Here is a 13842-nt window from a genome sequence, read left to right as displayed (position 1 = left end):
ATTACAATCTGCATTTTATATGAATCTTCACATATGCATATAAGATAGCAGTGCAGAAGTCAGTGCTTTTTATATTGCTGCCGTTTTTATATTATTTTCATGTACATACATATATTGGGTGAAACAATGCCAGATCAGTAGAATGGAGTGAGTGATTCCAATGTTTGTCACTGAGAAACTCTTCTGAGTTCTCCTTTCTAGCACTGACACTTTCATGTTTTATTTTCCCTATCTCATAACCAAACCAATTTTATTAGAAAAAGCAGTAACTAATTTTCAAAGCACCACAACAGGTTGGGTACCCAGACACACTCCTATCTGTGCCATCAGGAGGGTACATCATGAATGTGAAGGAAGAAAGGGACCTTAGACCATACACAAGGTGGTTAGACGTGCTTATGACATGCTTTCCATCAAAATTGACAAAGCATTAAAGCCAGAGGAGACATGGGTACTTCTTCCCTGCCTGCTATTATTAGTTTAAAAAATGAGCCAGATGTAATGAAAAATGGATGGCACCATATCTAGCACTGATACCCTTTCTAGTGTTCCTAAACCCATTATGTTTTAATTTAGAAAATCTAATTGTATTTGGTGGTTTACAATTCTGCTTCAGGATCTAAGGATTTCATAAAAATTACTTTTCTATTCTAATGATTATGCAGAATGCTTGAGAACCTGAGTCATAAAAGCTGAGGAAGGAAAAATCACAAATGGAAAACCACTGAAATAACCAAGCTTCTGATGGCTTGTAATTACTGCTGACAATTGTAAGTTCCAGACTTTTCACCTATCTCAAGAGTTTGGGGGCTTGGCTCATGACTTATGAATGCTGGGATTTCAATATGTTCTCAATTTGATCCAGAAAGGGAGAGTTGTTGCAGAAATGTCTGGTCACCATCTGCTATGCCTATGTCAGATATACACAGTTTTGGCAGAAGAATGTCCCTACAAGGTATGATCAGGGCTCTGTTTTTCTCCCTCTGACATTAGATAGATGTACACTAAGAAAGAGTCAAAGAATAGGGCGAGCAGGGGATGATGCTTACCCAGAATACTTTGACAGCTCTTAAAGTGTTTGCATTTAATAGTCATGTTTTGTCTGTCTAGCAGAAGAGACACCAAAGGTGTACTTATGCAAGAAATGACAATTTTAAAGCCAGGACATGCAAGTAAATTTCGTACTTATTTTTGAGGAATTTGTGGGATCTTCACATGCTAGCATAACATTTGGATTGCCTTTGGGCTATGAGTTCAGACACAGGCAAGGGCTATTGGCAGTGTGCAAGATAAAGAACTTGACTTGAAGAAGAACAACCTAAACTTTCCAGAAGCAGAACATTTTCAGTGCTCAGTCAGAAGAGTAAGACTTTCACAGAACAAGCCAAATAGCAATGGAAAGCCTTTAACTCTTGAAACATACCTTTTCCCAATAGCAGACAGAACAGCACCTCCCAGCTGCATGTTCCTCCCTTCCTGCTTGTATCCATCTCTCCTCTCTTCGAATAAAGTAGACAAGCAAACTACTAGATAACTCAAAGCTACTATGGGATACAGAGAAACAAGTGATGACAGCCTTCAGCAACAAAGATCACTCAGTATCCAGGATAGAGAGTCAGCAGGAGGGCCGGCCACCGCACCTGCACAAGCTGCAAAAGGCAACTGGTTGGGGCTGCAGTCCTTGCCTAGAGGACAGACAGACTCTGCAGGAACCCTGAGGCATCAGTCCCTCTGTCTTTTCTATTTCACAGTATAAACTTTATATTATCTACCTTCACAAAGTCTCTGAGATCTTAGGCTTATGCTACTTGCCGTATGCTAACACTGGATTAACCTCACAAAAGCCAGCCACCAGTGTAGTAAGTGGGACAATTGGTATCACCTCACTGTTCTACAGGGGAGCCTTAAACCTAAAAAGCTTGGCACAGCCTGCGCATAATGCAGCATCTTAACTCTCAGAGCTAGCAACAAGGGCACATTTCAGAAATAATTCTCAGGAAGCCAGTGTAGCAGGGACTACTGTTTGGCCCACTCAATCTCTGGGAAATCAGAGTAAAGCTGGATTGAACCAAAGAATATTGCTTCACTGAAAAGAAATCCTATAAGTCCCCAGTCCACTCAATAAGTTCAGTACTGAGGGTTCATAATAATAATATGCTTGAACTATGGCATTACTAAATAAATAGGCTTCACAGAGTCCATAAATCTCTCACAGAGGTCCCCTTTTCCACTTCAGCTAGAAAGAAAGTTATGGCTAGGAGTTACAAAGGACTCTAGAGGGAATTAAGCCCTGAAGTCCTATTGAATTAGCATTGTTTACAAAGCAGTCATAAGTATAATGGATGTTAATGAGTCTTTAATGGGCCGAGTTGCAATGCAACACATGGTGAAGTACAATTAACAGAAAGACTGTTCTTCCCTCCCATTTATTCTGCTTGACACAGGTTTAGAAACCCTGAATCTAAATGAATTGTCCTGTTGAGAACAGAGTAAAAGAGCTCAATCTGCTGGGTAGAGTAAGAAAAAAATTAAAATACATTTATTCTATGCTAAGCCAAAATGGGGCTGAATTACACCAAAACTAAATGTTCACACAGGAAGTGCACAGAACTGTGATATGGTTGAGGTTGGCAGACATCTCTGGAGGTCATCTGGTCCAGCCTCCCTGCTCAAGCATGGCCACCTAGAGTCAGTTGCCCAGGACCACCTCCAGACCCCACAAGCTCTGTGGGCAACTTGTTTCAGTGATTAACCATCCTCACAGCAGGAATTGTTTCCTATTGTAGACAGAAACTCCTGTTTGTGCACATTGCCTCTGTTCCCATGACTGAGAAACATTGAAAACACTCTGCCTCCAACTCCTTTACATCCTTCCTTCAGGTATTTGAACACAGTGGTAGGCTTTTCCTGAGCCTTTATGCTGAGCAGTGTCAGCTCCTTCAGCCTCTCCTCCTACATGAGGTGCTCCAATCCCCTAATCATCCTCATGGCCCTTTGCTGGAGTCCCTTCAGTGTGGCCATCTCTGTCTTGTACTAAAGAGCACAGAACTAGACCCAAACCCCAGATGTGGACTCCCCCAGTGCTGAGTAAAGGGGCAGGGTCACCTCTGACAACTTGCTGGAAATAATCCTCTTAATGCACCCCAGAATACCATTGGCCTGCTTGGCCACAAGGGCACACTGCTGGTTCATGTTCAACTTGACATCCACAAGGACCCCCAGGCCTCTCTCCACAGAGCAGTTTTCCAGTCAATCAGTCCCCCAGCATGTACTGGTGCAGGGGGTTGTTTCTTCCCAGGTGCAGGACTTTCTGTTTCCCTTGGCTGAATTTCATGTCATTCCTGACAGCCCATTTTGTTAGCCTGTTGAGATCATGGCAGAATGATTCTCTGGTGTATCAGCTGCTCCTCACAGTTTTGTGTCATCTGTGAACTTGCTGAGGGTATGTTCCAGCTCATTAATGAGGACGTTAAATATGACTAGACAAAATACTGAACCCCAGGGTACATCAGTAGTTACTAGACACTAGATTTTATGCCATAGATTGTCCCTCTCTGAACTGGGCAATTCAGCCAGTTTTAAGTTCTACTCATCCAGCCTACAACATCATTGGCTTCTCTATAAGGATGTTACAGGAGACAATATCAAAAGCCTAGTAGATGGTATCACAGAATCATAGAATAGCTTGGGTCAGAAGGGATCTTAAAGATTGTTCCAACCCTCCTGCTGTGGATAGGGACACCTCCCACTAGACCAGGTTGCTTAGGGCCTCATCCAACCTGGCCTTGAACACTTCCAGGGATGAGGCATCTACAAATTCTCTGTGCAGCCTGTTCCAGTGCCACCATCATAGTAAAGAATTCCTTTCAAATAACTAATCTAAACCTACTTTATTTCAGTTTAAAGCCACTACCCCTTGTACTGATACTACGTGCCCTTGTAAAAAAGTCCCCCTCCAGTTTCCTGCTAGGTTCTTTTTACGTACTGAAAGGCTGTGACAAGGTCACCCTGAAACCTTCTCTAGACCATCCACCATCCATCCAGCATGCTCTTATCTTATCCATCAAGCCAGTCACTTCATCATAGAAGATTATTGGGTGAATTAAGCATAACTTCCCCTCTGTGAAGCCACGCTGAGCAGAAATCTCTACTGTTGTTTGTTTTTAGTTTTTACTAAGACTGGAGAGAAGGGGCTAGACATTTTTCAGCATTAGACATGTCATTGCAGAAAAAGCCCTTGTACTTTCTGAACCTTTCAGCCTTTATTCGTGCCAGACAGTCACTAATCTAGCTATTTAGCTATTTAGAACACCTCGGTCACAAGCAATCTAATGTACACCTCCCCAGTGATTCATGGTTACCTAAATCCCACTGAAATCAATTTTAGTACTCTGTTCTCATTTTGAGAGGCTGTCATTTAAAGAGCAACATATTCTGTGCCAATAATGATGAGGCTGAGAAGAGAGCTGTCATTGGGAAAACTGCAAACATCTATCCACTGCCTTGGGGGGACTCACCTCGTACAAACACATAGTGGAGAGTCTTAAGTTTTGCCATGTATACATATTTGATGGACAAAAGCTATATCAGGTCTTCTGTCAAGGTAAATCAGCTCCTGCAAATGGCTATAACATATATAACTACACCTGATTTTGATCAGTGAAATATTTTACTCTATGTAATTCTGAATACATTAGCTATATGACATATACATCTAAACATAACCTTAAAATCTTACATCTGGGAAAAAAGTCAACAAAGGAGATATTACAAATTACAGGAATGTATGAGAACGATTTTCAAGCATAATCTAAAAGTAATCCATATCAGAGTTTTCATTCCTGAAAAGCTCTTAATCTTGAAGAACAGAGTATGTTATATTGAAATTACACCATAAAACATACTGACAGTGAACTGTGCCTCCTCAGACGTGGACTTTGACTAGGAACAGCAGCACTCAGGAGCACTACTGACCTGGAAGTCCTGTCTTCCACCACAAATACTTGACAACTTCCTATGATAAAGATGAAAGTTTTAGAGTTTTTAGGATCCAAGTTTAGCTTATGGGCATTACTGTATCTCACAGAATGAGAAGAACATAATCTGCTGAAGCACAAACAGCACCTCATCGAGCACTCGAGGATTTGAGGAGAGCACTCTGAATCTACCCAACAATACAGGACACTCATAGTTACAAGCTTGGCTTCTTCTGGGAAGGACCATACTGGCATGGGCTCAAGACCTATCATGTTATCATCTCCCCCCTGCTGATGCCTCTATTCATAGCAGGTGAACAAACAGAGGAGCACAGTCCTTCCACTAGGAAGGGAGGCATGGAAGAGGACTATAGCTGGAACAAACAGTAGCATTGAGGTAAGGAATATCTCTGCAGCTGAGGAACAAGATGTGGACCAAGCAGCCTCATACACAGAGGCAGAGTGCATTAGGAGCTATGAAAAGACTGGAAACTTGCTAACCTAGTGTAGCCTCACTGAGAATGCAAGAGAAAACTAGCTCACAGCAAAAGCTGGTACCATGTGATGAACTTCTGTATGTACAGCTGAGGGTTAAGCTTCTAAATGAAATGCCTTCGCTTGAGTTCACTCAAGAGATCACTGCTTCTTTGCAGATCCAGGATTGCCAAGTAATAAAGCTATCACTTCTACAAGTAGGACTGTTCACACCTTGTAAGTTCTCTCATTCCCCAGCAGCCATGAGATCATCCAGAAGTGTTCATGTCTCTCCACATTCCACAGCAGGACCTCCAGAATGGGAATGAACCATGCTGGAAGGGCCAACTCCAGCATTGGTGGTCACTTTACTTTGCTGGGACACTTAACTTAGAGCTTGAGTCACCAGCTGCATGGACAACTCTTTCCATGGGAGACTGTTAGCTGATTTCTTGCCTGCATATGGGGATTCATGAGAGTAAGACAGACTTAATTAGCATATCTAGTCTGGTGACTGGGATGCCCTGCAAAGAACAAACAGAACTTTGAGCTCATGAGAAGATGGGATTAGAAACCTGCTTAAGAGAAGAAGATTCAATCAACCCCCTACATGGATATGTTGAAAAATGTATGAGTTGTTTGTATGATCTTTTAACCTAATTGTTGTAGTAGAAATTATTAACCTTACTGAAATGGTATATAAGTTCTTAGAAAACCTGAGTAAAATTGGATTCTGATCATGGTCAGTCTCCCCGTCTCTCCTTCAATCGCTGATCCCTGCACACAGTGACGATTATTTTCAAGCCTAATAGCCACAGTTTCAATTACTTGGCGAAGTAATTGTGTGTAACCCCAAAACAGAAAAGATGGGGTGAAGAAGCAGAGGGAAGCCGATCTGTTTTCAGGGAAACCGAGATGGCAGTTGAAAGCAGCTTGACACCTCGCAGAGGATCTCCACCTCGCTGAGAGTGGCGGATGTGGCAGCGGCAGTGCCCAGGGGACAGGGGCCACATGTCACAGAGACGCGGTCCCCGTGCGCACCCGGCAGAGCCCTCGGTGTGCGGCCCCGCCAGGCGGGACCCCCAGCCGGCCGCGGGGAGAGGGCGAGGGGCGGCCGGGGCGGTGCTGCCTGCCCTGCCCTGTCCCGCAGCCCTGGCGCTGTCGCTGGGGCGAGAACGAGCCCATGGCACTCGGCGCACAGCGGACGGGGCTCTGCGCTCAGCCCTTGCCTGGGGAGAGGCGGCGGTACCCGCAGGGCTCCGGGGCCAGAGGCGGAAAGCGGCGGTGGGTGATGGGGACGCGCCGTGGGTTGCCAAAGAGCCGGGCACCCGTGTCCCGCAAGGAGAGCCAGCAATCGCTCGGGGGGAATTCAAAACTAAAAAATACTCAAAAATCCTCAAGCCTGGCTTCCCTCCAAGTGTGACAGTGCGGTGGCGTCAGTGCCCCTCCGAAGCCCCCGGGGACAGGCGGTACCGCGGGGACACCACGGCCACCCTGAGCCACCCTGAGCCACCCTGAGCCACCCGCTGCTGGCCCGGGCAGCCCGGCCCGCGGGGAACCAACGAGGGGAGAGCCAGCGAGCAAATAAACAACTCCTCTCGAGTAAAAAATTGCCTCGCAGGTGCCTGCAGCTGCCGGTTAACACAGACAGTAAGAGGATCAACTCCATCTCCGCCAGTGGAGCAAAAAGAGGAGGAAAAAGAAAAAAAAGCCCCCTCATTTGCTATTCAGAATTTAGTTAATTTGGATGATAACGGTTACTGTTTAATCCCATTGTACGAGAATGAATATAGCGAAACCTACAAGGCTCGTGGAAGAATAACACGGCACGGCACGGCACGGCACGGCACGGCACGGCACAGGGGTGCCCGGGCGGGCCTTGCCCTCTCCGTCCCGCCGAGCGGGGTAGAGGCGCCCCGGGGCCAGCCCCGGCTCCTCCCCGGGCTCGCTGGGCGCTCCCGGCCGGGCCGGAGCGGTGCGGAGCGGCCCGGGGCGGTGGGTCAGGGCTGGCACCGCGCCCGTCCCCCGGCCGCGTCTGGGGACACCAACGGGAGGGAGCGGCGGTGCCACCCCCCTGCTGGCCCGGGGACACGCGCTGAGGATGGTGGGGGTGTTTATTTAAACAGCAAAGGGAAAAGCGTGGGAAAACGCGGAACACGAGAGAGGACGTGGGAGTTTCCGAGAGAAGCGCTGTCCGAGCTCACGGGGCGGGGGTATCGCCGTTCCCGCAGCCTTGCCCGGGGCTGGGCGGCGTGGCCCGGTAGGGCAGGGGCGGGCACCGGGCGGCCCCGCCGCTCTCGGGCTCTCCCTGCCCCTCGGGGGCGGCGGGGCCGGGGGGGTGAGAAGGGAAGGGAGGGAGGGCGGCCGGGCGGGCCGTGCCGGGTCGGAGGCGCACCGCCGGGCCTGGAGAGCCCCGGGGGGCCGCGCTGTCTGGGGGTAGAGCGGCGGGCGGCGGGCGGCGGGCGGAGCGGCCCCCCCGGAGCGGCGGGCCGGGCCCCCCAGGGCCGTGCGGGGCCGGGCCGGGCCGGGCGGGGCGGGCCGGGGGTCGGTGCGCTCGCCGGGCCCGGAGCGCGGCTGCCCGGGCGGAGGGAGGGCCGCCGAGAGGAAAGCTAACAATGCTGTGAAAATATGTTTGCAGAAAATAGACAATTGTTGGATTAAACGTATTCAAGTATGAAATAATGCCTTTTTGTGTAAAAAACCTCAGCAATGTGAGCGTACAAAAGTTCCCCTGTGGCAGTTACTTGCTCCCTTTGTGAGCTTTGCGCTCCGGCGTCTCCACTTGGCGCGTTTAACTCGGAGCCCCCCTTTAAACGCGATTGTTTCTTTCTTTTTAATGACATTTACCGGATCAAAACATGCTGTTAATTCGATCAGAAAGCTTTACCCTCCTTAACAATGCCACAATAATTTCTCCTGAAGTTTGTTAAATTGACCAAAATTAGGCAAATGAATAGGGGGTCTGTCGGCGATCCCGCTCGCAGGTGACACCGAATAATGCACTCTCGGACCAGCTGCGATCCCCTCTTTATTTGCCCCTCTTTTCTTTGACCCGCATTATTAAAATTTAGGCCCAATGAAACTATTCATACTTTTCAATGGGACATTTTCCTATAGGATAATAGGCTACAAATTGAGCCTCTCCAAAGGAGAGGGGGAGAGCAGGGGGGGTAAAACAACAACGCACAGACGCGCACACCACACAAAAAAGGAGCGTCGTGTGCCAAAGGCTGGCGAGAGCCTCCCCGGGCCGACGGAAAAAAAAAAAAAAAAAAAAAAAAAAAAAAAAAAAAAAAAAGGGGGGGGGGTGATGGGGGGGATATCGTGTGCCAGCCCCCCGGTCCCACACCTGCCGGGGTGTCCCCGGCGCATAAAGCGGTGTAAACAAAAAAATCCTCGCTGCCATCTCTTATAAAGATGGACGTGTCACCAAGTCGTGTGAGAAAAGCCTGAGAACAAACGGGGCCACTCCGTCTCCAAGGGTTCTCCCTTGAACTGGGCGGAACAGCCTATTAAGGGCTTACTTAATTACTTTAATGACTCTGGACAGGCTTTAAAATGCAGTCAGCGCCGGGGCTGAGGGGAGGGGAGGGGGGTGCCGGGGATTTATCTGAAGCTGGCGGCGGGGCCGGGGATGCGGCGAGCGGGGCGCAGGGCGCGGGATCGCGCGTCCCCATCCCCGGCCCGGCCCGGGCCCGTCCCCGCCGCTATTGTGGGACAGTCACGTGTGTCCCCGAGCTCCACGTGGGGCGACACAGCTGGGCCGCCCCCGGCTGCGTGCACGGGGCCGAGGAGGGGGAGAAAGGAAGGAGAGAGAAGAAAAAAAAAAGCCCCTCATCCCCTCGCCCCCTTCCACCCTGATCTTTAATGCATACATTCCCTCGGCGCCGCTCGCCCCTAATCCTATGGGATCAGCGGGCCCGTGGAGGCCCCCCGGGGTCCCCCCCAAGAAGTGATGGCTTTATAAGGGGGCCGGGGAGAGAGGGGACGCAGAGCCCACCATGGCCTCCAAGCTCAAGGAGCGGAGGGTGAGTCCTCGCTCGCCTTGCGCGCACGGCTCTGCGGGGCCGCCGAGCCGGCCGAGCCCCGAGCCCCGAGCCGCCTTCCCTTCGAAAGCCCCCCGCAAAAAACAACCACACCTCCCTCCCCAAAACAAGCCTGCCTTGGCAGGGCCGTCCCGCGGTCGGGAAGGCCCGGGGTCGCGCGGAGAGGAGCGAACACCGGAGCATCCTCCTCCTCCAGGCCGCGCCGCGCCCGGCACCGCTGCTGGGAGCGGGGCTGGGACCGGGGACTGCCTTCCCTGGAGGGGCCGACACCGGGCCGGGGGCGGCTGGGTCCGTCTGCTGTGTCCTCCCCCGCTAACGCGCCCCGTATGTTTTGCAGAGGACTCCGGTTTCCCACAAAGTGATTGAGAAGCGGAGGAGGGACCGCATCAACCGCTGCCTCACGGAGCTGGGGAAGACGGTGCCCATGGCTCTGGCCAAGCAGGTATGGGGGGGGAGCAGCCCCCACGGCCTTTTCTCCCCGGGCCGCCGCGGTATCCCCCCAGATGGCGGGGTTAGGGCGGGGCCCAGCGGAACGCAGAGCAGCCTCAGGGGAGAGGTGATGCCCACCTGCCGTGCCCATTGCAGAGCTCGGGGAAGCTGGAGAAGGCGGAGATCCTGGAGATGACGGTGCAGTACCTGCGGGCCCTGCACTCGGCGGACTTTCCCCGCGGCCGGGAGAAGGGTAGGTAGGCGGGAGGACCTCCCGCGCCCCCCCCGCATTACCGGCGGCTTTCCCCGCTCCTCTCCCGGCCACACCCTCAGGGGCTCCATTCCCTTCCCTTTCCTTTCCAACAGAGCTGCTCTCCGAGTTCGCCAATTACTTCCACTACGGCTACCACGAGTGCATGAAGAACCTGGTCCACTACCTGACGACGGTGGAGAGGATGGAGACCAAAGACACCAAGTACGCCCGCATCCTGGCCTTCCTCCAGTCCAAAGCACGCTTCGTTACCGAGCCTCTCTTCACCTCGCTGGGCTCCCTCCCGGAGCCGGACTTTTCCTACCAGCTGCACCCCGGGCCCGAGTGCCCCGGGCACGTCCACAGCCCCGCCGAGGGTGTGCTCCAGCCGGCCCCGGGGGGGGCATTCCCCTGGCACGGCGCCGCCCGCAGCCCCTCCCTGCCCTACCACCTACCCAACGCCACCGTGCCCCTCAGCAGCCCCGGGCAGCAGCGCAGCACCTTCCTCTCCTCCGTGCAGGGGCTGGACCGCCACTACCTCAACCTCCTGGGCCATTCCCACCCCAACGCCTTCGGGCTGCCCCCGGGCCAGCACCCCTCCGTGCTATAGAGACTCGTCCCGTCTGAAAAAACACCTATTTATGACCGCGGACACTGCGGGCTATACCCGGGCGCAGTGGGCAGGGAGAGGCGCGGGGGTCCCTGAGGGCCCAGGTCTGCCCCCCCCGCCCTCTCTGAGGGCCTGAAGGTGCCCCCAATCCCGCTCGTCTTCCCGCCTCCGGGTGCAGCGCCTGTACAAGTGATGCCTTGGAATAAACGTTTATACCCGCCGCTCCTGTTTGTTTCCGTGAGGGAGCTTCCTCGGGTGGCGATGGGAGCGTCCCCAGGCATCCACCCAGGGCAAAAAACCCCACAAGGGAGACGTGGTGAGGCAGGGCCCGGCCGTGGCTGGCGCTGAGGGCGGGCGGGGCAGGCACCACGGGCAGGGCGCTGGTGCCGCCCGGTTTCTGCCCCAGGGCCGTCACTGGGGCCGGGAGGGAGTCCCGGGGTACCCGGAGGTGGCGGAGGCCCCATTGCCCCCCAAACCCCGCGGGTGCCCCATTGCCCCCAAAACCCCGCGGGTGCCCCATTGTCCCCCAAACCCCGCGGGTGCCGCCCGTGGAGAGGCGCTCCAGGGGCACGAACGGCATGGGCACCTCCCGTGTGCTTTCCCAGCCAAGTTCTCTGTTGCGCAGCTTGGTCAGAGGAGGAGGAATAACGGTGAAGGCGCAGGACGGGGCGGGAGGGCAGGCGGCCGCTGCGGAGGCGCCGGGAATAAAACCAGTGGAAGCTCCGGGAGCGAATGTTCCCGGCTCCCTCCCGGCGGGGCAATCCAGCCCCACCCGAGCCAAGAGTCCCGGCGGTCTCAGCCTCTGGAAACAGGGCAGCCCGAACATGCCCAGGGGGCCGGAGCCGTCCAGGGGTAAATTAACTCATTCCAGTTGGGTGGGGAGGCTTTGAGGAGATTTGACCCGGGTTGTTTGCCCAGGTCGCGGAACGGGCTGACCCGCAATTTGTAAACCAACCCGACCCTTTATTCGGAGACGGACAAAAAGATCTTTATTACAATGAGTAAAAAGTGGAATGTGTATCTTCCGTTTAACCTGGGAAAGGCTCCTATCCCAGATTAGTGGGGAAAAGGTCACACGGCGGGATGATGGTGAGTCAGCTAGGGAAGGGAGAAAAACACCCTCATCTCCTCGGGACACCTTCAGCATGGGAAATCCAGAGGGAACCTCTTTTTTGGTCAGTGTACACAGAACAATATGGGCTCAGCCAAACATTCAGCGGCAGGAATGGCTGGTGCCTACTATGAAAACATATGTCCAACACTAATTTTTATCAGCACTGGGTGCAGAATATGGACAAAATGCTACATAACTTTTATTCTATGTGCTTTAAGCTCTTGTGATCCCATTTTGTCACTGAAGCACTATGGCATTTTCCTGAAAAATATAAATATATTCAGTATTTTGGTCCCTGTTAACCAAATTAAACAAAACTTTCCTTTGCTAAGTAGATTTTCTCTCTGGGATTAGCAGAGGGCCACCATGGTCAAAACTGGGGTCATTTACATGTAATTTTCCAAACTCCCACTGGTCCATGACAGTCTTTGTCTCTCCAATGTTCCTATCCTGGATTTTTTTTTCCTTTTTCTTTTCATTTTCATTTAGCTGTGGAGGATAAACCCCTCTTTGGCTTAACAATGACTTTTGGATAAAGTCTCCCCTCCCTCCACTCTTTCAGGGCTCTGAGCTCAACCCCTGCTTCTGGCCCCGAAATTATTTTGGAATTCACTAAAATCAGCTGTACCAGGCATGGGAGCTGAGCTGCATTTCCAGCTCAGGTCCACCCCTGAGCACCATGCTCTGTGCACACAGGTGGGTCTGCATAGGCAGTGAGCTACAGAGCTCCCTTGGGACAGACATCTCCTGTCTTTTGACAGAGGTTCAGCTCATTTGTCTTGATTTTATTTTACATTTCTATGCCTATAGGAGAGAGATTTTTGGCCGTTTCCCTCCTTGGAATTATTTTAGCTCTGGCATGAGCATCATCTTCTGACTTTGGTGGGAGCAGGTGGGAACTGGCTGACACCTGTGCTACGGCTGTTAAAGGCTGTGCCTGGTCCCAGGGGGGTGCCTGTCTGGGCTGGCAATGCTCATTGCCTGGCATAGGAGTGCCTTTCACTGGTGTCCAGCAGCAGCTAGCACACAAAATGAATACAGAAGGGTTGCTCCTGAAAATAAACTATAATTCCCAAAGCCTCCAAAATACTAGATTTTGTGTTATGCATCTGCCTGGCTAAAAATCTTAATGGTGAATGATTGGCTCCATCATGCCCTATTCATTTCCTTCAGCTAGCATCTTTCTCCTTCTTAGACTGTCATCTCTTTTGAAACACTTTGCCTTGCCTCCCTTTCCCATGCCTTTCATGCCCTCTTTTCCACCTCTTCTCCCTGCTATCAGAATTCCTCTCTTTTCCTCACACATTGCATGTCCTACATGTACTGCAATTCTTCTCACCCCAGAAAACAGTTGTACAGCGTGGTCACACCTCAGTAATTTCTTTATGTTGACAGCAAATAATCATGTTGGGATCAAAGGACAGCAAAATGTGAGTTTACAGTTCTGCATCTGATACTGACTCTCTTGCTATTTACTCAGACAGTAGAAGAACTTATGCTTATCTTTGTAATACTGCATTATTGAAAACATCTCCAACTCCCTAATTTATCCCAAGGATTTATTTGCATTATTATTTAAATAAAGCATCACCAATTAGATCAAAGAGACATAAGTGGCCTGTGCATAAACTCTCTGTCTAAAGCTTTACATTTTCAAGAGGTAACAGGCAAAGCCTGGAGGAAATTCTACTATCTCACCTTTACTATTTAAATAAGTAAAAAATATTTATGGACTTCATACATATATAACACAGATCAGAACTCTCCTTTCTTCCCATGGTTTTGCACCAGTCTGAATGCATTATTCAAAGACCTCAGGGCTTTGCTTAGTAGTGCCACACTGTGGAGTTTCCCGTTTGGAAACAGACCCGATGCCACTGAACAAAGTTCCCAAATTCAGGACAACACAGTCATTCTTGGGGCATCTCATCAATCAGGTCAGT

General features: G+C 51.2%; 1 protein-coding gene and 1 long non-coding RNA gene across 2 annotated transcripts in view; one reads left to right on the top strand and one right to left on the bottom strand.

Moving 5' to 3' along the window:
- Positions 1-10161, bottom strand: part of LOC310909324 — a 45535-nt gene extending 35374 nt beyond the window's left edge. Inside the window, exons 1-2 of the long non-coding RNA XR_014590064.1 lie at positions 10064-10161; positions 4909-5014 (exon numbers count right to left, since the gene is read on the bottom strand). This is a non-coding gene — a long non-coding RNA (uncharacterized lncRNA). The remainder of the gene's footprint in view (positions 1-4908; positions 5015-10063) is intronic.
- Positions 9452-10785, top strand: HELT (helt bHLH transcription factor; the record flags this gene model as incomplete). Its single annotated transcript, XM_083861023.1, has 4 exons — positions 9452-9478; positions 9834-9938; positions 10082-10178; positions 10292-10785. The coding sequence occupies 4 exons, from the start codon at positions 9452-9454 to the stop codon at positions 10783-10785; spliced, it is 723 nt and encodes a 240-aa protein (XP_083717149.1).
- Positions 10786-13842: the final 3057 nt, after the last annotated feature.

Source organism: Zosterops lateralis (genome assembly GCF_965231275.1).
Source record: "Zosterops lateralis genome assembly, chromosome: 5".
In the NCBI taxonomy this organism is placed as follows: Eukaryota; Metazoa; Chordata; class Aves; order Passeriformes; family Zosteropidae; genus Zosterops; species Zosterops lateralis.
The sequence above is the reverse complement of the archived record's forward strand: the minus strand, read 5'-3'. Positions and strand labels throughout refer to the sequence as shown.